This window comes from Otolemur garnettii, unplaced genomic scaffold, assembly GCF_000181295.1.
Source record: "Otolemur garnettii isolate 467f Iridium unplaced genomic scaffold, OtoGar3 scaffold00012, whole genome shotgun sequence".
In the NCBI taxonomy this organism is placed as follows: Eukaryota; Metazoa; Chordata; class Mammalia; order Primates; family Galagidae; genus Otolemur; species Otolemur garnettii.
Genome location: NW_003852407.1, coordinates 27,253,957 through 27,278,321, shown reverse-complemented (window position 1 = coordinate 27,278,321; position 24,365 = coordinate 27,253,957). Strand labels below are relative to the sequence as shown.

The 24,365-nt window shown below is 43.6% G+C and overlaps 1 protein-coding gene across 1 annotated transcript in view; it reads left to right on the top strand.

Annotated features, from left to right (window-relative positions):
- The window catches only part of LAMA3 (laminin subunit alpha 3), a 245,007-nt gene that overhangs the window by 50,422 nt on the left and 170,220 nt on the right, over positions 1-24,365 (top strand). The window contains exons 3-7 of the mRNA XM_012802016.2: positions 11,464-11,581; positions 12,279-12,397; positions 14,711-14,881; positions 18,502-18,593; positions 22,409-22,521. Coding sequence (XP_012657470.1) covers positions 11,464-11,581; positions 12,279-12,397; positions 14,711-14,881; positions 18,502-18,593; positions 22,409-22,521 — 613 coding nt within the window. The remainder of the gene's footprint in view (positions 1-11,463; positions 11,582-12,278; positions 12,398-14,710; positions 14,882-18,501; positions 18,594-22,408; positions 22,522-24,365) is intronic.

Here is a 24,365-nt window from a genome sequence, read left to right as displayed (position 1 = left end):
ACAGCTGAAGGCTGATGGATGGATCCAACAGAGAGTGGGGAGTGGGTTCACCGAGGGAGCCGCCAGCTTTTGACAGGCAGAGGCTCCTCCGTCCCTTGGTCCCCAGGGATGGAGAAGATGGATGTGGAGGGGCCAACATGCTCAGGGATGTGGGAAAAGAAGGGAAGGGCTTGCTTTCTGTGGTACTGACTTTACCAGTGAAAGGGAAAAAGTAACTTTCCAGGGAGAGAGGAGCAGGGGTGGGGTGGGGAAGAATGGAGCTGAGGAATCCAGCAAAAATGAAAGAGGCTGAGCAGTCAGAACCTCAGTGACATAAGGCCCAGGGGCCGTCTGCGAGGCCACAGCTGTGCTTGGAGCCCATGTCGACCCTGACTTGGGACACTGTTGAGATCAGCCACTGTACCTGGGTCCTGCCATGTCGGCTGCTTCCAGAAAGAATTGTTCATGTCTCTGCCTTTTTGTATGACTTACTCTAGATGCAGAGTCTTAGAAGGAGACATCCAGTTCACTGAGCTGGGCCTTGCATCCAGGCTGCTGTAGCTGGAAAAGTTGGCTATTCTGCTTCTATAGTGGGAGCTGCATTCTGTTTCCAGAAAGATGCGTGTGGTGGAAAGGGTATTAAGATCCTTGGAAGTCAAACAAATCACAGACAAACACCTCCACCACGGCCCCCTCTCTAGGCATGCTCTGGACAGCTGCCAAAACTCCCCTGTGCTGGACTCCATGCACCCAGAAAACAGCGCCCTAATCCTGGACCCGGGCTGTATGCAGGTCGGGGCCTCTTGCAGAGGTACAGTTTCTTACCTTGTTTGGGTTTGTCCTTGTGACAAGCAATAAAATGTCTCCTCCAGTTTTCCAAACATGCCAGAGTGTGCCCCCTTGAAAAATACCTACCACGTGAAGGGATTTAGTGTTCGGAAAATCAAGACAGCTTTTGGTCAAAGGGTAAGTCCCGAGAAGAATATTTAATCTGTAGCCCAACTGATTGGAAATGACACTCCAACTCAAAATGAATATTCCGACTAATAAAAAACATATGCTGAGCCCATTTAATTTAAGTGATCTTCATTATGCCCTTAAGCATGCTGTAGTCCAGAAAGTTTCTGAAGTGTCCTACTATTAGTAAGGACTTTGGAAAAACAGTGGAAAGGTTAATTTTAGCCTTGTGTAAAACTCTGAGTTAACCGGGGCTGCTGAGCCTGAAGAAGGATTCCATAGCGTGAGAAAGGAACAGACATGAGAGTTACAGGCAGGAAAGGACCAGAAAAGCTAATACTTTTTAGATAGAAACATATTGGCCAAGATGGAGGGTGTGGACTTATGAAAATGATAACATCGTGCGAATCTGACCTAGAACAAATTATCAGCACCGAGAAATATTTTGTTGAAACCTACTATGGTATAGACCACTTAGAAAAATGAATACATTTTTGAGGGTTAAGTCCAAAAAATGTAAGTAGATTCCAGGAGGATTTAGGTAACTTGGTTGTTGGTATAAAGTGGAGTTAGGTAAGTCCTTTTGCCTCTTAGAAGAGCAGGAGTATATAATTTCCAGTACTCTCTACAGGTTGTCAGACAAATTCTTAGGCTACTTATCAGCTTGTTTGAATGAATCAAATGTCATACCTAATTTCTTTATCAATTAGTGGAAAAGTGTGAATGAGAAAAAGTTGGGTTTTGCAAAGAGAACCAGGTCCTAGACAAATAAAATTCCCCAAATGGTGCTGGAACCATTTGTAAAAGATTGAAACTGGATCTGCACCCTTCACCACTTTTAAAAATTGACTTAAGATGGATAAAAGACTTAAATCTAAAACATGAAATGATAGGCTGGGCGCCTACAGCTCAGTAGTTAGGGAGCCAGCCACATGCTCCAGGGCTGGTGGCTTTGAACCTGCCCGAGTCCTGCTAAACAACAACAAAAAATAGCTGAGTGTTGTGGCCGGTACATGTAGTCCCAGCTACTAGGGAGGCTGAGGCAAGAGAATCATTTGAGCCCAAGAGTTAGAGGTTGTTGTGAGCTATGACAGCACAGCACCCTATTGAGGGTAACAAAGTGAGACTCTGTCTTAATTAAAAAAAAAAAGACACGAAATGATACAAATCCTGTAAGAAGGCTTGGCACCAGCCACATGCACCAAGGCTGGCAGGTTCAAACCTGGTCTGTGCCAGCTAACTAACAATGACAACTGCAACAAAAAAATAGCCAAGCATTGTGGAAGGTGTCTGTAGTCCCAGCTACTTAGGAGGTTGAGGCAAGAGAATCTCTTAAGCCCAAGAGTTTGAGGTTGCTGTGATGCCATGGCACTCTACTGAGGGTGACATAGTGAAACTGTCTCAAAAAATAAAATAAAAAATCTTATAAGAAAATGTGGGAAAAACTCTTACAGATGTTAGCTTGGGGAAAGATTTTATGAAGAGGACTTCAGAGGCAATCACAACAACAACAAAAATAAACAAATGGACTTAATTAAACTGAAACGCTTCTGCACAGCTAAGGACACAACAATTAAAGCAAGACAACCTTCTGAATGAGAAAAGCTATTTATATGTTATGAATCTACAAAAGATTAATAAGTAGAATCCACAGAGAACTCAAATTAATCAACAAAAAAAGAGCAAACAATCCCATCTATCACTGGGCAAGAGACATGACCAGCACCTTCTCTGAAGAAGACAGATGACTGGCTAACAACCATATGAAAAAATGCTCATCTTCCCTAATCATCAGAGAAATGCAAATCAAAACCTCCCTGAGATATCACCTAACTCCAGTGAGTATAGCCTACATCACAAAGTCCTAAGCTGCAGATGCTGGCATGGATGTGGAGAGAAAGAACACTTTTACACTGTTGGTGGGACTGCAAACTAATACAGCCTCTTTGGAAAGAATTATGAAGAATCCTCAAAGAACTCAAAGTGGACCTCCCATTTGATCTTGCAATCCCATTACTAGGCATTTACCCAGAAGAAAAAGAAATCATTTTATCTTAAGGATGTTTGCACTAGATTGTTTATCTCAGCTCAATTTACAGTTGCCAATATGTGAAAAGAACCTAAATGCCCATCAAATCAGAACTGGATTAATAAACTTTGATATATATGTTCCATGGAATACTATTCATCCCTAAAAGAGATGGAGACTTTACATCTTTTGTACTAACCTGGATGGAGTTGTAGCACATTCTTTTTAGTAAAGTATCACATGAATGGAAAACCAAGTATCCAATGTACTCAATACTAATATGAAGGTAGGAGACCATCTAACGCACGCCCACATAAGAGAAAAGCTCAATTCAATTCAAGTTGGGGGGGAGGGGAAACCAGAAGAGGTGGGGGGATGGGTGGGCTCCCAGTTAATGGGCACAGTGTTGGGGGGTATATGGGACACCTCCTGGGGGCAGGACACAACTACAAGAGAGACTATACCTAACAAATGCAAACATTGTAACCCTCAAATTAACCTGAAACTTAAAAAAAAAATAGATGCAGAGAGTAGGATAAATGCAAGACTCAGTTAGGAAAGTGAGCTCAGAGTTCCTGGTTTCTAGTGGGCTTAAGCTTTATTACATAATCCCTACCATATCATATTTGTAAATTGTTAGAGTTGTAGATCAATGTTCTTAACAATTTTGTCTCAAGTGTTGCACTTTAAGTCTATTTAGGGAATAACGACAACAATAACAAAAGCCCACAAGGACCGAAAATTATGCTACATGTCATCCATCCCCTTTCTTCCTCTCCAGTTAAAAATTTATCAGTATAAAATCTAGATTTAGGTGTTTCTCCTTCTCCTGTTTAGGTGTTTCTCCATCTTCCTGTTTTTTTTTTTTGCAATCTTTTATTAAGGTTGTCAGTTTCCAAGTTATTGTGATGGGCATTTTATTTCTGAGGCTCTTGTGGTTATTTTTAATCTGGCAGTGAGACACTTTCTCCTCTTCTTTCCAATTCCTACCCTAATCTTTGTCTCCTGCTACCTTGAATCTTACAATTGAATTGCTTAAAAAGAACCCAGGCTGGGGCAGCGCCTGTGGCTCAAAGGAGTAGGGCGCTGGCTCCATATACTGGAGTTGGCGGGTTCAAACCTGGCTTCAGCCAAAAACTACAAAAAAAAAAAAAAGAAAGAAAGAAAGAAAAGAACCTAGGGTGGGTGTGGACATTTAAACCCCGGGCCAGCTGTCATGTGTGATGCAGAGTAGAGATCTGTGATACTCTAGGGGGAAGGAGAGCTGATGAGAGAAAGTTTTTGACAAACATAGAGGAAACCTGTAAGAGCCAGAATTTGTCAGCAAGCCGTGTGTTTCCCCTCAGAAAGAAGTGCTAGAGTGGGAGGTGACCTAGGAACCTCTTAAGTCCTGTCCTCTAAGTTTCTGGAAGGATCTACCCACCCTCGCTCCTCCCGGTAAGCAGGTGCTTCTGGCAGTCAGTAAGAGGAGTGGAGAGTTGTCCTTACACTAAAGCAAGCACGGACTTTCTGGCGGTGCCAGGGGCTGGGCTTTCCAGCACAGGGTGATGATAGACTCAGAAGCAAGAAATGTGTCTGGTGAACCTTTGGCAGATGTGCTCTTTGGACCAGGATTAAAAGAATCCTTTCTCAGGCCAGCCGAGTTGTATATTCACTACTCACCTGGATTTTTTCTTATGGGGACTGTAGCTCATTTTGTAAAAATTTTTCAAGCCAGGTGACTAAAATGGAGTTTAATTTTATCCAATCTACATCTTTCTTTCTCAATTAAAAAAAATGTTCTATACAATTAGCTCATTGGATAAGTTTTTCAAATGGGCACCAACCACAAAGTAAATTGCTTGGCTCTATGTTTTGTGAATTTGTTTTTCATAACTCGTATTTGTATTTTGTACGTGGATAGTGGGGACATTTACTAATTTAGTTAATAAAAATAAATGATTCAAAATGACCTCTCCCCCCCACATTAAGGTTACTTATTAATTGTAATGGCAGAAAAGGCCGGGCACAGTGGCTCACCCCTGTAATCTTAGCACTCTGTGAGGCCAAGGCAGGAGGATCCCTTGAGCTCAGGAGTTTGAGACCAGCCTGACCAAGGGTGAGACTGCTTCTCTACTAAAAACAGAAAAATGAGGCAGGCATGGTGGCAGATACACATAGTCCTAGCTACTTGGGAAGCTTGCTCGAGCCCAGGAGTTTGAAGTTGCTGTGAGTTAGGCTGATGCTATGGCATTCTAGCTTGGGCAACAAAGTGAAACTCTGTCTCAAAAAATAAAATTGTGATGGCAAAAGGGTAACTTACAATGGGGAAATTTGGTGTCACATCTTTTTGAGCAAGTGGTTGAACTTGGCATCATCAGTAATAGGACAGCCTGGCATTGGGTGCCTCCTGGTGTGAGATAATGAGAAGCATGCACAACCCAGGTCAGGGGTCCTCAAACTTTTTAAACAGGGGGCCGGTTCATGGTCCCTCAGACCATCGGAGGGCCGGCCTGTGGGCCCCGGGACAAGGGGGCTGCTAAACAGGACATGCAGTGGCGGCAAAAACACCCGGCGGGCTGGATAAATATCCTAGGTGGGCTGCATATGGCCCACGGGCCGTAGTTTGAGGATGCCTGACCCAGGTCCTGATCTGACCAAGAACGCCCCACCTAAGTCAAATCATGAGAAAATAATCAGACAAATTCAAACTGTGCACATTCCGAGATTCTGTGAGATTCTGTGGCATTAAGACTTAGACTGTGGAGCATTCTGGGCTCTTCAAAATGTCAGTGTCAGGAAAGACAAAACCCCTGGGTGCACTGCTTTAGATTAAAGGCGGCAGAAGGGACCTGAAAATTAAATGCCGTATGTAATCTCTGATTGAATCCTAGAATGGAAAAATAATACAATGGGCATTATTCAGCGCATCAGAGAGAAATTTGAATATGGACAATGTATTAATAAGATTTAGGTGTATATGGTAAAATGCCTTAGGCATGCAAATGGTGCATTTCTGTAGGAGAAATGTGCATGTCCGCGGGCAATCTGTCCCAAAGTATATAGAGGGGAAGCGTCAGAATGTCCGTAACTTACTTTCAGAGAGTTAAAGGTGTTTATGTGTGTGTAGAGAATAAACAGATGTGGCCAATGTTAACACTTGGTGAAACGTGCATGGTATTCATCCTACTGTTCTTTGAGCTTTCCTGTGGGTTTGTAACTTATTCAAAATAAAAAGTTAGGAAAAGCAATTGAAAAATGCTGCTTTGTGGAACAATATGTTTATTCAATTGTACAGCTATTGACAGATTTGTTCACTCTTATTTTTTCTTTTTTTTTTTTTGAGACAGAGCCTCAAGCTATCCCCCTGGGTAGAGTGCCATGTCTTCACAGCTCACAGCAACCTCCAACTCCTGGGCTCAAACAAGTCTCCTGTCTCTGCCTCCCAAGTATCTGGGACCACAGGCGCCCACTACAACACCCGGCTATTTTTTGGTTGCAGCCATCGTTGTTGTTTGGCAGGTCTGGGCTGGATTCGAACCTGCCACCTTAGGTGTATGTGGCTGGTACCTTAGCCACTTGAGCCACAGGCGCCGAGCCTGTTCACTCTTATTATACACTTAGCAGTTTGGGGGGGCAGGGTGTATATTTAATTGATTTAGAAGCAGAGTTTGGATATGATTTTAAATACATTTGCGTGATACTTTCACATTCCCATTTATTAATTTCATTTCAATTCAACAATGTGTATTAGGTTCTTACTCTGTGGATACAGGAGTGATTAAGACCCAAAGACTTAGATTAAGACTAGGAGGCATGACAGGTGAAAACAGTATACCACAGTGCATGACAGGGCTGCTCTTTCAGAAGGAGATCGCAACATTTGTATGAAGTAGATATTACTGTTCTTTTAACAAGTAACTTTTGTGATCATCTTATGTTATTGTTGTATGGGCAAGTAAATAAGATTTCAGAGTGGTGGCTCGGCGCCTGTGGCTCAAGTGGCTAAGGCACCAGCCACATACACCTAAGGTGGCGGGTTCGAATCCAGCCTGGCCCACCAAACAACAATGACGGCTGCAACCAAAAAATAGCCGGGCATTGTGGCGGGTACCTGTAGTCCCAGCTACTTAGGAGGCAGAGGCAGGAGACTCTCTTGAGCCCAGGAGTTGGAGGTTGCTGTGAGCTGTGATGCCACGGCATTCTACCCAGGGGGACAGCTTGAGGCTCTGTCTCAAAAAAAAAAAAAAGATTTCACAGTGGTTAAGTGATGTACTTGGAGTAACACAGGGCAGAGATCCCTCCTAGGGGAGGTGAATTTGCTGCCATTTAGCTCAGGCACCAGGGTGGGACCACTCTGGGGCTCACCTTTGTCTCTGTATTTGCCAACTGGCACTGGCCTCTTGAAAGTAGTAGCAGCTCCATGGCTTTAATTTTTATCCATTCATTCATTTATTCATTCGTGGCAAGTGTGGAACAGCTGTTCTTAATTCATGCAGTCAATCCAGGAAGGTCCTGAAGTGAACCGAGGACAGGCTGTAGCAAGCTTTAATTTCAGAGGCTTCAGAGCACCGGGGAGAGAAAGAGATCAGACCGTACCTTTTCGTCTTGCCTACTCAACTGTGAAGTCTTTTGATGTCAAAGTGCCTCACACTCTGTCTTGTATGATTATTATCTGTTTTATTAAAGCATTAAGAGGCTACTTTGTATCTTTTCATAAGCAATCATCAACAACAGCGAAGGCATCTTTGGCTTATTACAAGGCCACATGGAGAGAAGACGCAACTCAGTGCTTCTCCATCATTTTCCTTTCTTGTCTCTGACTCCCAAATATAATTGCTTTGCAAATGCGCGACTTTGCCTGCATGGCTTGCCGGACACTGCATAGCTTGGTGCTTAGAGTTTTATGAAGGGCCCTGGTTTATATCAGTAAATCTTAAGCATCACTCACGGGTGCTTTGAAGCAATTTCAGTGGTCAAAGAATTAACATAAGTAACTGATAATAAAAAAGGAATTTAACAGAAGCAGCCATTTTAAAAAGCATGTAATTTTAAATTATCAAGAAAAAGAGAATAAATCCCTCCTTGGAGGGTTAATATCCCTGAACTGGGCTGTAAGCAGACTTAGGAGACCACTCACTCTGCCTTGCAGCAACACTGAATGTGCAAAGCTGAGGGGAGATTTGCGGCAGGACCTGAGCTTCGATGAGAGTTGCCACAGGTTATGTAGCAGAAGTGGTGATCAGGGCTCAGTCCCTGTGGCTCAGGTGGCTAAGGCGCCAGCCACATACACCAGAGCTGGCGGGTTTGAATCCAGCCTGGGCCTGCCAAACAAAAATGACAACTACAACCAAAAAATAGCTGGGCATTGTGCTGGACACCTCTAGTCCCAGCTACTTGGGAGGCTGAGGCAAGAGAATTGCTTAAGCCTGGGAGTTGGAGGTTGCTGTGAGCTGTGATGCCACAGCACTCTACCCAGGGTGACAGCTTGAGGCTCTGTCTCAAAAAAAAAGTGATCAGGAACACAACTAGTTTCTCAGTGCAAATGAAATCAGAAAAAGAGAAATCCACATCTCTGCAAATATTTAGAGCATATAAACATACATCGGGGAACCTTAGAAATGATTCCTAGGACAAAATGGGAGGGAAACATTTAAAAGTGGAGTGTCCTATCTGCTTGGTGCTGGCAGGGGAGTTGATGGGATCAGGAGCTTCTTATATTAGGCCAGAAGGGCACATTAACACAATGGCATGTCCCCACTTGCTATTAGAGTTGAGGTTTTTTTTCTTAATTAAATCATTACTGTGTACATTAATGCATTTATGGGGTACAATGTGCTGATTTTATATGCAATTTGGAATGCTTACATCAAACTGGTTAACATAGCCTTCACCTCACTTACTTAATTGTTGTGTTGAGATATTTATACTCTACTCTTAATAGATTTGACATGTACCCTTGCAATACACAGCATAGGTGAGGTCCTACTGATTACCCTCCCTCCAACTGGCCTCCCCCCCTTCTCTCCTTCATTCTGGGCTATAGTTTTTTTTCTCATTTGTATGAAAGTGTGGGTGATTATATATTAGATTCATAATAGTGTTGAGCACATTGGATACTTTTTCTTCCATTCTTGAGATACTTTACTAAGAAGAATATGTTCCAGCTCCATCCGGGTAAACAAAAAAGAAGTAAAGTCTCTATCTTTTGTATGGCTGCATAACATTCCATGGTGTGCGCATAGCACAATTTATTAATCCATTCATGGGTCAATGGGCACTTGGGCTTATTCCATGACTTGGCAATTATGAATTGGGCTGCATTAAACATTCTAGTGCAAATCGTTTGTTATAAAATGGTTTTTGGCCATCTGGATATATACCTAGCAGAGGAATTGCAGGATTAAACAGCAGGTCTACTTTTAGTTCCCTAAGTGTTCTCCAAACTTTTTTCCAAAAGGAACATAGTAGTTTGCATTCCCACCAGCAATGCAGAAGTGTTCCCTTTTCTCTACATCCACTCCAACATCTGTAATTTTGTGATTTTGTGATATGGGCTGTTCTTACTGGAGTTAGATGATATCTCAAAGTGGTGTTGATTTGCATTTCTCTGATGATTAAAGATGGTGAGCATTTTTTCAGATGTCTGTAGGCCATGTGCCTCTCTTCTTCAGAGAAGCTTCTGTTCAAGTCTCTTGCCCACAAGGAAATGGGATCACTTGTTCTTTTCTTATTAATTAGTTTGAGTTCTCTGTGGATCCTAGTTATCAAACTTGTGTCAGATACATAACCTGCAAATATCTTCTCCCATTCTGAGGGCTGTCTGCTTGCTTTACTTACTGTGTTCTTGGCTGTGCAGAAGCTTTTTAGTTTGATCAGATCCCAGGAATATATTTTTGGTGTTGCTTCAATTACCCGGAGAGAGGGGGGTCCTCCTCATAAAATATTCTCCCAGGCCAATTTCTTAGAGTTGAGATTTTTAACTGCCATGTTTCAAAGAGATTGCAAGTTACCTAGGAGTAAGTTGAAACTAAACAAAGAGGCTCCCTTCTGCGCCACTGAGGCTACTCGGTTAACATGGATTTTCAGTAGCGGAAAATACAACTTTGGAAAATCAATGCACTCCAATAACCCCTGAGATATGTTACAATGTGGCCCTCCACTCTGGGGCTCTCTAGAATGGAATTTTAACATGTTTGGAAATAAGGATATTTGGAACTTCTCCGACCATTTATTTTCCCTAGGATGAAGCAGGTGAAATATTCAGTACCTGTTAGGTCCTGAGGCATAGCTAATGCTCAGTGAGTAGAATGCGCATGGGTTCAGGATCTTTCTATCTGCAAGGTGTGGACTTGTTACTTAACCTGTCTAAGTCACACTTTGCTTGTCTCTAAGGTGGGGTTAATAAAATTGCAGGTGTTATTGCAAGGCCTAAATGCTTGTGCCATGCTTAATTTAATGTGGCACCTGAAAGACAGTGATCATTAAATCATAAACTACTAGCTTGGGGGGTGTTGTGTGTGCTCAGATTTGGGGGAGTTTGGTGGAAGAGATTAAGGATGCTTTGAATGATGACTGTACTCAGAAAGTTGTCTTATTTTGTTTTCCAGACAGGGGTTTTCATGTTTCCTATGAATTCCTACACTACAAAATGATGGTATATGTCTTTTAGAAATTATTATACCCACTTTTAAAGTATTGCTTTGTGGTTTTCAGAGTACCTTACAATTCCTAATTAGGTTTTCTTTATGAGGTCGTATCTATGTTACAAGTGTTGGTAGACAACCTAGGAGTATTAATCTGAGCCCACGTAGGCACTTTTTTCCAAGATCAAAGACAAGTGTTTGGGACAGAACTGGCTGAACTTAAGGTTTTCAGCAATTGATGTGGCAATTCTCCCTTGTTTAGACATAAACAAAGAGGCTTCTTCAAGCAAAGACTAAATCTCTATGATGGAAAGTAGTGGTTCTCAAAGTGTGAGTGAAAAGTCAGGGGGGGGCCAGGTGCCATGGCTCATGCCTGTAATCCCAGCCCTCCCTGGTGGTGGGTGGATTGCCTGAGGTCACTGGTTTGAGACCAGCCTGAGCCAGAGGGAGACCTCATTTCTAAAAAATAGCTGGTTTCTGTGGTGGAGACCTGTAGTCCTAGCTACTCTGGAGACTGAGGCAATAGAATCTCTTGAGTCTGAGGGTTTGAGATTGCTGAGTTATGATGCCATGGCACTCTACCGAGGCAACAAAGTAAGACTGGCTCCAAAAAAAAAGAAAAAGAAAAAAGGAAAAAAGTCATGGGAGTTCCCAAAACCTTCAAAAGCTGGTGACCAATGTGTATAGTTGGTGAAGAAAGAAAGATGAGAAAGATGATGATTTTGGTTTTGAATATGATCAGCTTGAGAGGCTGTCCCCAGGTACAGATGTGGCCAGATGCATTGCCTCGGGAATCAGCAGTGTGTAGAGATGGTCAAAGCCGTGGACATCTATGAGGTGATTTTAATAACTGTATCTCTTTTGTGTTATCAGCTCTTCCACGTGGCCTATATTTTAATCAAATTTGCAAATTCTCCTCGCCCTGATCTTTGGATCTTGGAAAGATCTGTAGACTTTGGAAGCACCTACTCACCGTGGCAATATTTTGCTCGTAAGTAATCACGCCCACCATGTTATGAGAGACTTTAATTATCTACAACAGATCAAGACTACGTAATTACAATATTAGTCTCTCAGGATGACTAGTTAGGAACCGGTCAATTTTAACCGCCTAAGTTATGCTCAGAACATCTCCATTTACCAAGTACGTGTTCAGTATTCCAAGGACGCCACCTGCAGAACCGAGGTTGGAACACCTTTGATGATAACAGATCTTGGTGCTATTGGGGAGTACCTATAACTGGGCATAGCTCCCGCCCTTTTCCTTTTATGTGGACCTGGAAACTCAGTTCCATCTTTCTGGATCCTGCATTGTTCATTATTTACTTTGATCCTGTTACCTTCACAAATGAAGACTGTCAGTGTCTCTGAACCCTATAATGAATGGAACTGGACAGGAATTTTGCTTACAAAGGTATTGGGTTTTCCATGATTTCTCCTTAGAAGCTGAGTCTGCCTAACTGAGAAGGAGGAGTTAACCCCACATCTCTAAAAGTTGCCACTGAAAATCAAGTAGCCTAACATGGCTTGGTATTTTCATTCATAAAGTAAAAATTCCATTCTCAGCTTTTGGCTAGACTTTTAAAATGCTTCTCTTTTTATGTATTTTCTTAAAGAAACATAAATTTTCTTAAGAGATGTACAACAAAATGATAACATTTTAAAATATTAAAATATTTTCTTTCTAGATTCTAAAGCAGACTGTTGGGAACAATTTGGACGGGAGGCAAATATGCCTATCACCAGGGATGATGATGTACTTTGTGTTACTGAATATTCTCGGATTGTACCTTTGGAAAATGGTGAGGTAAGTAGTTTTGGGAGGAGGTGAGAGAGAAGACTCAAAAATGAACATGAGGATATCAAAATTCTCATAACTGTGCAACTGACACTTCAAGGAGATCAGGATGGAAACCAGCACTTGGGACTGAATTGTAGAGGAATCACATCAAGAATTCCCAAAATGAGTTGGGTTGGAAATCCTGTTTGGGGTCTTAAATTCACACGCCCCCCCCCACCCTCCCAAGTCAGGACTCAGGATCCAAGGCCCCCAGACCCTGAGCTCTCCTTTCTGGTGACACGTGGAAAGGCTGCTGATAGCTGAAGTGATGACCCCTCCCACCTCCTCCTGCTTTGTCCCTGGTAAGAGTGAGGAGAGGAGGGTAGGTGCAAGCACTCATCCTTGATCCCTTTGGGCAGAATTGGCATCAAATGTCAGGGAGAAAAAAATTGCTATCCCTTGGGAGTTACATTTGGCCCTTGTGAAGCCAGCCTGGCTATTGTTAGGGGAGATGGGCAAACAGAGAGGAAAAAAATCAGAGTAGAATTCTATGGAAGTTGTGAGGCCATACTGAATAGGAACTGAGTTTCAGATAAACTTCCATCAGGGAAGTCAGCCTCTCTCTGTACTTTCTTGAGCAGCTGTATCCAGGGTCTTCCCACAACTGATGAGTGGTTTCCTGGTCTCAAAGGATTGAACTGGAATGTTGTGACCATAGGTCCTAGGCTTTAAAACAAAAACCTAGGTTTTTATATAGGTTTTTTTTTTGGTCCCTGTCATGGTCAACTGTATATCCAGAGATTTCCTTTTGCAACTTCATGTAGATTTGGGGGTTACTTTAGCTTTGTTTCTTTGATGCAGCTTAATAAAGCTGTGTCCTTGTATTCATAGATTTTAACGTTCTATTTTCAACACTTTGTAGTGTTACAGCCCCACAACTACACTGATAGAACAAAGGTTTTGAAAACGAAATGATAACATCTTCTGAGAGCCTGGATTTCAAAGACATATTGCCAGAACTTGGAATCAGAAAGGGGGAGGGAAGATGGAACTAGCCATGTGGTTAGACATTAATAAACACCAAGACCACCTACAAATAAAGTGCTTTGTTTGTGGACTGTTTTTTTGTTTGTTTGTTTTGGCAAAAACATTTGGATTTTCCGTTTATTATTCATAAGTGATCATGTCTCCGCATCACCTACATATTTTCATGGTGTTCTACAATTTATTAATAATCCTTATTCATTGCCAGTCTCACAGACATCACAGGTTGTTTTTAAATGTTTTTGGTTTTGTAATGTGCTTCATTAAATAATTTCTTCACCACAAGGCCAGTGTATATATCCACATTTATCTGTAGCTGTTTCTATGAGAAGTCACTTCACTATACTGTTTACTTTCTTGGACATTTGTGTTCCGTTCTCCTTTTCAGGCCGTGTGTCCTCTGTCCAATGCTTCTGGCCCTTGTAGTGGTCTTTTTAGACAAAGCAGCTTCTTTAGTACTATTATTTTGTTCTAAATATGCATTGATCTTCCTTGGGAAATCAGAACTTATTATGAAACTACTATCTGCTCCGACTTTGATATCACATTCACCATCTTCTGCTGCTGACTCTTCAGTAGGAGAAATGGATCCATCGTCATCCACATACGTGTATCTACGACTATCACAATCTTCCTTTCCTAAATCTTCTCCAGCAGCCATTTGGTGCAAAGATGCTTAAGGTGGTGCTCATACTTCAGTTTTTCAATGCAGTTGAAAAATCCTCTTGCAATAGCTTGCTCATAAGTTAAAATTTTTCTCCAAGGTAATGGTTTTCCTTCATTCTCCGATTCCACAGATGGGAACCCGGGTCCTCTGTGAAACAGTTTCCTACCTGCTTGTGAACTTCTTGTATTTTTCCTTCCTTTTGGCCTTCCCCTTTTTCTTCCTGTTGGTTTGTATTTCCTCTTTTTGTGTTTATGTTTCCTATTCTTCTCTCTATCCAAAATAGCTTTTAAAGTCACTGGTTCTATGGATGAGTCACTTGATGAATCTCTGGCTTGAAAACTTTCAGGCAAAGGCACAAAGTTTCTAACGGAGCTTCTTTGCCTCTGTTTAGGTGAGTCGGGAAGGCACTGTGTTGTGAATAAGCTGCTACCAGAAGAGTTATCGCTTTGAGCTTCAGTTTCTGCAGATGAATCCCAGATCACGTTGTCCAGAGAATCCATCCCTGACTCACCCATCACTTGCTCTTTGTTTTAATTTTTTGTTTTCGCCTCCAGCTGAGCCGAAGTAAAGTTGTTTGTGGATTGTTTGTATGTCCTTGCTACTCAAGGGTAATAACAGTCTTATTTTAGGTTGTGGTGTCATTGATAAATGGTCGGCCAGGTGCAAGAAATTTTACGTTCTCTCACACCCTGAGGGAGTTCACCACGGCGACAAACATCCGCTTGCGTTTTCTCCGAACCAACACCCTCCTTGGACACCTCATCTCCAAAGCACAGAGAGATCCCACTGTCACTCGGCGGGTGAGTAGCATCGCGCGATGGCCTTGTCAGCAGCGTTTGGTTTTTGCTTATCAAATCAATGGCCTTGAATTGTCAGCAGCGTTTGGTTTTTGCTTATCAAATCAATGGCCTTGAACTCTTCTGAGTTACCTTTATAGCCAGTAATGGTGTAGGCAAGGGGGTTATTCTTGTCTGAAATACGTTTGGCTGTTTGAAAAGAAGTCATTATTTCAAAGAAGATGAAAGGCAAAAGATTATAGTCAGCCAGGTATTAGTCTGGGTGAGCTAACTAATATGATAACTAACCATGCCCAAATCTCAGAGGTTTAACAAAATAGAGGTTTGTTTCTTGTTGCCAGCGCGGCTCAATGTGGATCAGCTGCTGGGATCAGCTCCATGCAGTCATTCAGGGAACCAGGCTCTTCCTATCTAGAGGTGCAGCCATCCTACAGGACCTGAGAGTCCTCCTCTGCACCCCTACATCAGGCTGGCAGATGAGGGAAGGGTGTGGACAGAAGATCCACCCACTTCTTACTGCAAAGCTCACCTTCTTTGGCAAGAGCTGTGGTATTCTATATGGCTCCACTGAGAGGCGAGGAGGCCGGGTGATGTAATCTAGCCAACACAGAGGAGCCTGTGGATGTCAGTGAGCACCAGTAGTATCTGCTGTGTGGGATGTACACCCCAAGCCTCTCTCAGTGTCCGGGCAAGTCCCCTGTCTCCTGGGGAGGAAGCTTGCAGAATAAATACCCTGAGCGCACTCTCCTCCCACTCTCTGTTCTGCTGGTGACTTCTATTGGCCAAACCCAACCAGAAACCAGACAGCAAGACAGCGTGTTTGTTGCAGCTGTCAAGTTCAGCCCTGGCAAAGGGCAGGGTGGAGAAAGGTGGAGAGTAGGCCTGGAGGGGGAATGGAAGTTGCCTAGCGCCTCTCAGAGAGTTTGGCTTTTTGTCTGAGTAACATGAGAGCTGGGAAAGGAAGGGAGAGAGAAAGATAACTAGCATTGAAGTTTTGAGCATTTTCCAGAAAGCCACAACACCTTGGGTGTTGGCAGTTCTATATTTTCTGCCCCCTCAGCTGTCTCGGAGCGGCTGTGTAGGTGGGGACGATGTGGACCAAGTTGAATTGAGGGTGAATCCAAGGGAGGGCTGGGTTGTGATAAACTGCAGCCGGGCTGGGTCTCCCTTCCTCCAGGTGCCCTGGAGCCCTGCCACAAATGTACCTTATCTGTTTTTCCCTTAAACTGTCTTTCTTGGGATTGCAAGATTTTTACTCATATCTATGTTTATTACTTTTCCCTTAGGTGAACATAGACCTCTTCCTTAATTTTTTTTTTTTTTTGAGACATGGTCTCACTCCATTGCCTAGGCTGGAGTGCAGTGGCACAATCGCAGCTCACTGCAGCCCTGAACTACTAGGCTCAAGCAATCCTCCTGCCTTGACCCTGAGTAGCTAGGAATACAGGCAAGTGTCACCATGCCCAGTAAAGAAAATTTTTTAGAGAGGCAGGGGTCTTGCTATATTGTCCAGGCTTGTCTCTTACTCCCAGGCTCAAGCAATGTTACCACCTCAGCCTCCCAAGGTACTGGGATGACAGGCATGAACCACTGTGTCTGGTCTCCATTAGGTCACATTTTGTGGCATGTGCTTCATGTATGAATTTGACCCCCCAAATCTAAGTTGCTCTTTGATGCCAGCTATCCCAGCACTCAGATCATGTGTAAGGCTGGGTCAAGGCTGACTGAGGGCTTCTCTTTCTTTCTTTCTTTCTTTCTTTCTTTCTTTTTTTTTTTTTTTAGACAGAGTCTCAAGCTGTCCCCCTGTGTAGAGCGCTGTGGCATCAAAGCTCACAGCAACCTCCAACTCCTGGGCTCAAGCAAGTCTCCTGCCTCAGCCTCCCAAGTAGCTGGGACCATAGGCGCCCACCACAACGCCTGGCTATTTTTTGGTTGCAGCCATCATTGTTGTTTGGCGGGCCCAGGCTGGGGATTTGAACCTGCCACCTTAGATGTACGTGGCTGGCGCCTTAGCTACTTGAGCCACAGGCGCCAAGCCGGGCTTCTCTTTCTTGCTGCTGCTTCCCTTTAACACATGTGGAGAGAAACTTCTACAATGGTGAGCGGGAGAACCTGAGTGTTAACTTGTCACAGAAAGCCCCGGTAATACTGACTTTATGTACTATTAACCAGAGGGGCTGCTAATGCCTTCAGACTAAGCAGGGTGCTAGGAAGAGTTGACACTTTAACAGTTTCTAATTAGGGAAACAGAACAGAACTCCAGCATCCAATTACTAGGGCTCTTTAAAGTGACTACACTCAACAAGAACACAAAAAAGATACAGGAACTCCCTTGTCCTTGTGAATTCAAGGACTTCCTTGCTGATAGGTATTCCTCTCATGGTCAGCCTGGCATCAAGGAGGAAGATTGTTCTACCAACCCTGCATTCCTCACCACGTCCAGTGCAGCCTCCTGCCAGCTGGGGAGGACTGGAGCTGGCGACAGGGTCTGCCTATTGTCTCTGGTGGAGAGGTGCCTTGTCAATGAGCCGGCCTACGCATATTTGTGGCTTGTTTAGGGGCTGGTCATCAGCTGAGTCGGAAGCTGGTTCTGTCTGGCCTTTCTGGAGCTTGGGCCTCCGATTCTAGCCATTTTGACCCTGTGCCAGCAAGGTTTCAGCAACATCTGCGAGTCCCTGCCAGACTTGGGGCTGTATCTGTAAATGTTCTTCTCCCTCCTGGAGCCTGGGTTGGTATTTTGAACAATAGCAGGTGAAAATTTTGGTATAAAGATTTATTTTTTATAAATAAATATGTTTGATATGTAAAATCCACTTTTAATTACGTAATCTAACAATTATTTTTATTTACATAGACAAATCTGGAAATGCTTAATCCCTTTCCAAGCTGTAAGGCTGTAAGGAATGATTCTTTTCTTTTCTTTTTTTTTTTTTTTTGAGACAGAGCCTCAAGCTATCCCTCTGGATAGAGGGCCATGGCATCACAGCTCACAGCAACCTCCAACTCCTGGACTCAAGCCAGTCTCCTGCCTCAGCCTCCCAAGTAGCTGGGACTACAGGCGCCCATCACAACGTCTGGCCATTTTTTGGTTGCAGCCATCATTGTTGTTTGGCGGGCCTGGGCTGGGGATTTGAACCCGCCACCTTAGGTGTATGTGGCTGGCGCCTTAGCCGCTTGAGCCACAGGAGCCAAGCTGAATGATTCTTTTCTAAGGCAATTTCCCCCCATGACCTTAAAGTACTATATTTTATTTTTATTTTTAAAAATTTTACCATATTTTTTCTTTATTTATTTTTTTAAATTCAGATTACTAGAAGGGTATATACAATTAGGTTACATTGTTTGATTTTGCAAAGGAAAGTCTGAGTTATAGTTAAGTCCTTCCTGTATTTGATTTTTTTAAAATGTGGACACATTCAGCAGTATGTTACTAAATTTGATTGAAGAATGTATTTATTTTATAAGACAATTACAGCCCAAGACGACTCCCTTGTGTGTGGAAGTGGCTCAGAAATACAGAATTTTAAAACAGAAGCAGAGTCAGGAGAGATGTGGGTTCAGAATTAGTAAGAGTTTTTGTTGCTGTTCGGTTAAACTGACATGTTCTGCTTCCGGTTGTGCAGTATTATTACAGCATAAAGGACATCAGCATCGGGGGACGGTGTGTTTGCAATGGCCATGCTGACGTGTGCAATGCAAACAATCCTGAAAAAGTGTAAGTACACTGCACAGATGGTTTGTAGCTTCGCTATGAATAAGTTGAACTGTTTCAGCGGATGGTGGCATACCATTAAATGTTTCTAGGTTCTTGTCCTCCATAGGAATGCTTCACCATCAAGGAATAGAGGGTGTGAGTTCCTGCCACCTTCCATCCCTCCACTGTCTTCCACAGGCTCCCAGGCCCGTGGCAGACATGGCTAATCAATCACAGCACTCTGGATAATCCACGTGGCTGCCGCCAAATCCCTTCCCAGATGGTATCTCAGGCAGCCACTAATAACTGATTGGAGTTGACAAGAGAAAGAAAACTTGGCATTCTGGTTTAATGGGATCAGGGATATACATTTCAAATCTTTTTCCCCTAAAATTGTGGTAAAATGCACATGGAATTTACCATGGGAACCATTTCAAGTGTGCAGTTCAGTGTGTTAAATACTTTCATCTTGTTGTATAACCCATGTCCAGTAATCCATCTCCAGAATTCTTTTCGTCTCGTAAAACTGAAATGCTACTCTGTGCCCATTAAACTCTTCCTTCCCCCACCCCCAGCCCCGGCAGCCACCGCTTTCTGTGTTCACTATTCCAGGTACCTCATGTAAGTGGAATCATATGGTATTTGTCCTTTTGTGACTGGCTTATTTCACTTTGCATAATGTCCTCAAGGTTCATTCATGCTGAGTATGTAGCAGAATTTTCTTTACTTTTAAGGCTGAATAATTTGTATATGTGCACGTACAATTTGCTTATCCATCCATGGAGGGACACTTGGGTTGCTTCCACCTTTTGGCTGCTGTGAACTTGAATGTGCTCTTCTTGCTTTCCATCAAGGTATATTTTATATACATGTGCAGTAGCTGTAGGAATTTTTTTTTTTTTTTGAGACAGAGCCTCAAGCTGTTGCCCTGGGTAAAGTGCTGTGGCATCAAAGCTCACAGCAACCTCCAACTCCTGGGCTCAAGCGAGTCTCCTGCCTCAGCCTCCCAAGTGGCTGGGACCACAGGTGACTGCCACAACGCCTGGCTATTTTTTTTTGGTTGTAGCCATCATTGTTGTTTGGTGGGCCTGGGCTGAATTTAAACCTGCCACCTTAGGTGTTTAAGTCCACAATGTCCTATGGAGTTCATTTACCTTTTTTTTTCTTCCAGACGAATTCAGATTGTACATCTTTAGGCCCAGCTTTGTGTTCAGGCAGAATTGCTACTCGCTACCAGCTTTTGCGCTGTGCTTTGTAGAACCCTTCTCCGGTGTTGTCCCTCCCTCAGGCATCAGGTGGTGCTGTTGAGAGAGTCTACGCACCAACAGACTGACTTTTAATTGACAGTTCATCAATGATGGATCTGTCTCTTCTTAATAAAGTATCACAAGAATGGAAAAGCAAGTATCCAACATACTCAATGCTAATATGAAACCAATAGATAAACAACTACATGCCCGCAAGAGAAAAACACAATTAAATTCAAGTGGGGGAGAGAGGGGAGGAAAGACGGGGAGAGGAGAGGAGAGGAGAGAGGGGGCATGGTGTGCTCTCACCTAATGGCACAATGTAAGGATAAACAGCACACCCCTGGGTGCGGGCTCAACTACAACTTGAACTTTACCTAAAAACACAAACAATGTAACTTAATCATTTGTACCCTCACATTAATCTGAAATTTAAAAAAAGACTAATCTGTCTCCACTATGTAACCTCCTGCAGGGTAGCACCCTAAGACACTAGAAGTCAGGTCAGTTAAGTTTTTAGCTGGAGAGAGGGAGAGAAAAGGTTTGTCTAGTGTCCCCGAACCTGGAACAAAATGGCGCCATGTGAGAAGGGAGTGGGAACCATCCCAGAAAGGCTCAGCTTCCGTACCAACCCTTGTAGACCCTGGCAGACCTGGAGGAGTTCTGCACTGGGTGGTTAATTGCTTCTAATACAGATGAGTGGAGGAGACATCTGTCTCCCCAGGCCTTGGTGAAAGGTACAGTTTGCCACTGATCCCCTTCAGCACAACTGCCTGCCTTTTGCTGTCTGCTGGTTTGTTTCTGCCCAGTAGCTGACCTTGAACAAATGTGGGTGAAATCCACATCCATTAACAGGAAAAAAATTATATTTAAAGGGATTCAGTGACTTAATGGATGGAGTCAAGGCTGGACTATCATTAAAGTCAGTTGCTAATTAGGCAGAACCCAGGAGGAAGCAGAAGAGGGCTTTAACCAAGCATGCATACACCCTTGATCTGGATGGATAGATAGGTGGAGGGATCACACATTTAATTCTGAGCTTCCTGGCAGCCAACTCAAAAAGGGAAAACTACTTAGTTACATATTTCACTATGATTGTAACATAAGAAGCAATCAATTGCTTAGAAGAAACATGATTATTAACACTAGGACCAGATAGGAATTTTCCCATGGGGGTGGGGTGGAGTGGTCATCATGAAGAGTATCCTCTAATCAACACCTTTAATAACATCTTTTCAGCATGTAATACCAACCATCAGCCTGAGCTGAGAGTTAGGAAAAGCAATGCTTTGGGGGTGCCGGTGTAACTCAGGCAGGTACCCAGCTCCAATTTTTTTTTTGTTTGTTTTGCTATTCTTGTACCCAGTTCCCTTTTTTTTCCCGCTTTATTTAATTTTAATCTCCCTATGACTGTATTTGGACTATATGTTCTTCAAGGCATCTTCCCTAAATATTCTTTTTTTTTTTTTAGAGACAGAGTCTCATTTTGTCACCCTCAGTAGAGTGCCATGGCATCACGGCTCACAGCAACCTACCTCTCTTGGGCTTAGGCAATTTTCTTGCTTATTTTTTTTGTTGCAATTTGGCTGGGGCCAGGTTTGAATCCACTACCCTCGGTATATGGGGCCGGTGCCCTACTCACTGAGCCACAGGCACCGCCCTTCCCTAAATATTCTTGTAGTCCAGTTTATGCCACATATTTAGTTGGCAGTGAGCTTCAGTGGGTTCCTTGCCAAGAGCCCATTTGGATGCCAGCTGTTCTGTAGGTCTGTGTGCTTTATCTGGCAGTGGAGTGTGGAGAAGGATGATTCCTTTTTCTTAGGAGTGTAACCGAATATATGCCATGTCACCTCTTCTTAGAGGAGATGGCCCCACAGGCACAGCTAAGCACCCTCTTAGACAACTGTGTTTAATCCTCTTTCAAGCACAGACAAGTGGGAACTCAAAACTTAGAGTTGCAATACAAACCCAAGGCCACAGTCCGTGTTTATCTGGAAAAGTGTTAAGGCAGATTTTAACCCTTTGCCTTGCTGAGCGATCTCAGCTTCTGGCTCTGCGACAGACCTGGCATGGCCTTGGGAAGCAGAGTCCTCTGGGATCTTAATGACTTGCTGTCTCTTGAATTCAGTCAGTCTCTGCACATGGCCACAGGTTGAAAGTAAGCGATGTGAGCAGCCCTCTCTCCCAGGGGCCCAGATCTTTGTGAAGAGGTGACACTTAGGCATCGCAGCCACTTGGCACTTGTGTTGCTCATTTGTCCGTTTATTATAACACGATGTGGTAGAGAAGAAAGAGCTGGGGCTTCCGAGTCACACTCAGGTTGGAAATCTGGCTCTCCATTTATCACCACGTGACCTTTGGAAAGTATCTTAACACTTCTGACTCTGATCTCACCATCTGTCCAAGGGAGACAAGCAGGTACGGGAGAGTTGAAATGACACCTGCAGAGTGCTGTGTCCTCCTAATTCCTCCATGAAGGCATTGTGGATGCCCCGAGGGCTGAGTTCCTGGGTCAGTTTTTCACATAGGATGAATTGATCGTCATCAAAACTTTTCAATACCTAAGATGTGCTTTGCCCACCTGCCCAGGTTTCAGTGTGAATGCCAGCACCACACCTGTGGGGAGACGTGTGACCGCTGCTGTGCAGGGTACAATCAGCGGCGCTGGCGGCCAGCTCAGGAGCAGAGCCACGAGTGCGAAGGTGGGTGCGGGCTGCAGGCGGAACTGGGGGGGCCCTCGGCACAAGGCCTTCTCCCCCTCCCCCTGAGGACCGAGGCTGTTTTCCCTATGCTCCTGCAGAGGCTGGGACCATGTCATTCTCAGGGACTAACTCCCCTTCAGAGGAGGGAAAAATACTCTCCTCTAAATTCAGATAGAAATAGGAGAAGAGGCTTGGCACCTGTGGCTCAAGTGGCTAAAGGTGCCAGCCACATACACCTAAGGTGGCGGGTTCGAATCCAGCCCGGGCCCGCCAAACAACAATGACGGCTGCAACCAAAAAATGACCAGGCGTTGTGGCGGGCGCCTGTGGTCCCAGCTATTTGGGAGGCTGAGGCAGGAGACTCACTTGAGCCGAGGAGTTAGAGGTTGCTGTGAATTGTGATGCTACAGCACTCTACCCAGGGGGACAGTTTGAGGCTCTGTCTCAAAAAAAAAAAGAAATAGGAGAAGCAAAATAACAACAATAATAACGACTACCATGCGGGAAACATCATGTGTGCAAGGATCGGGCCCAGGGCTTTAGTCTGTTGGGCCTGCTTTTTAGCAATCTTAAATATGAGGCAGCCACTATAAAATTTTACCTTCTTAACTGTTTCTTTGGATGAATACCAGACAGGAATCTTATTTGAGGACTGAGGTCTGGAGAAGGTGGCGAGATTGAGGTCTAAACAGAGGGCTGGAAACATCGAGGACCGGTGGGGAGTAAGGTGACAGGATTGAGTAGGATTGAAGAGGACAGAGGGACAGAAAAAGAAAGACCCCCTCTCCCCCCGAGGCTGTTACTAACTCTTGGGCATAATATAAAGCAACAGAACTGGTGTTTTTAATAAGTAAGCCCGAAGACATCTGACTGTAGATTTTTCTTCCAAACCAATCCTCCTGAAAAGCCACACATTTATTCCAATAGCTGGAAACATTTTTGTGACTTGTGGTCACTGGCTTGAGGAACTATGTTCCGTTTTTCTGAATATTCTTAGATGGATTCGCTTTTTTGAAATAACCAAAAGGCATTTTGAGGCAGGTATGTTGACCTAGGTGGCTAAGAACCTGTCCTTTATACATTTTTGACCAATTTTTTTCTCTGTAGACTTTTTAATATCGTATTTTGCCTAATTACAATTAACTTATTTTGTAGCTGATTTTCCATTAATAAGTAATATATAGCTATATGCTTGAGATGGAAATAGAGATAGTCAGACGTGGGGAGGCATGGGGTCGTGATAGTTCTCTGATTTCTCCCCCTGTCCCTAGGAGACTTTAGATGAGGGATGTTATTTTCTGTTCAAGTGTGAAGATAGTGCATAGTAGACATGATGGGCCACGAGCAGAGTAAACACACCCAGAAACTAAAGGACAAAACCTAGCTTCCACAATGGCGCGAGGGATAAAACAGCAACGGACTTCCACAAAACAAGACAAACAAAACTCCACCCTACTTATCAATTCTCTGAATATATGTGAATGGCATGGATTCCCCAAATTTTCTTTTTAACTATTGAGAGATAAGACTGATGCTCACTCATGGCCAGTAAACCAGGGAGGGGTTTGAGAGATGCTGACATCTGGGAAGATGTTGACGCTCCCTGAGGCAGTCTCTCAGGCATCCCTAAATTCAGGGGTGTTACTAGGCTGGCTGTTGCGCTTACAGTCAGAGCTGGCAGCCTCCTCAATGACTTAGCCATGCCTCAACCTCCAATGCGGGTGCCAGAAAGAGAGACAGGTGAAATCAGGTTATTTCTTCTACCGGTTTAGGCTATTTTGACTGAGTAACTATCTGAGAATTCCAACATTCACAACTTGATTAGTTTTTCGGATTAATGGAAA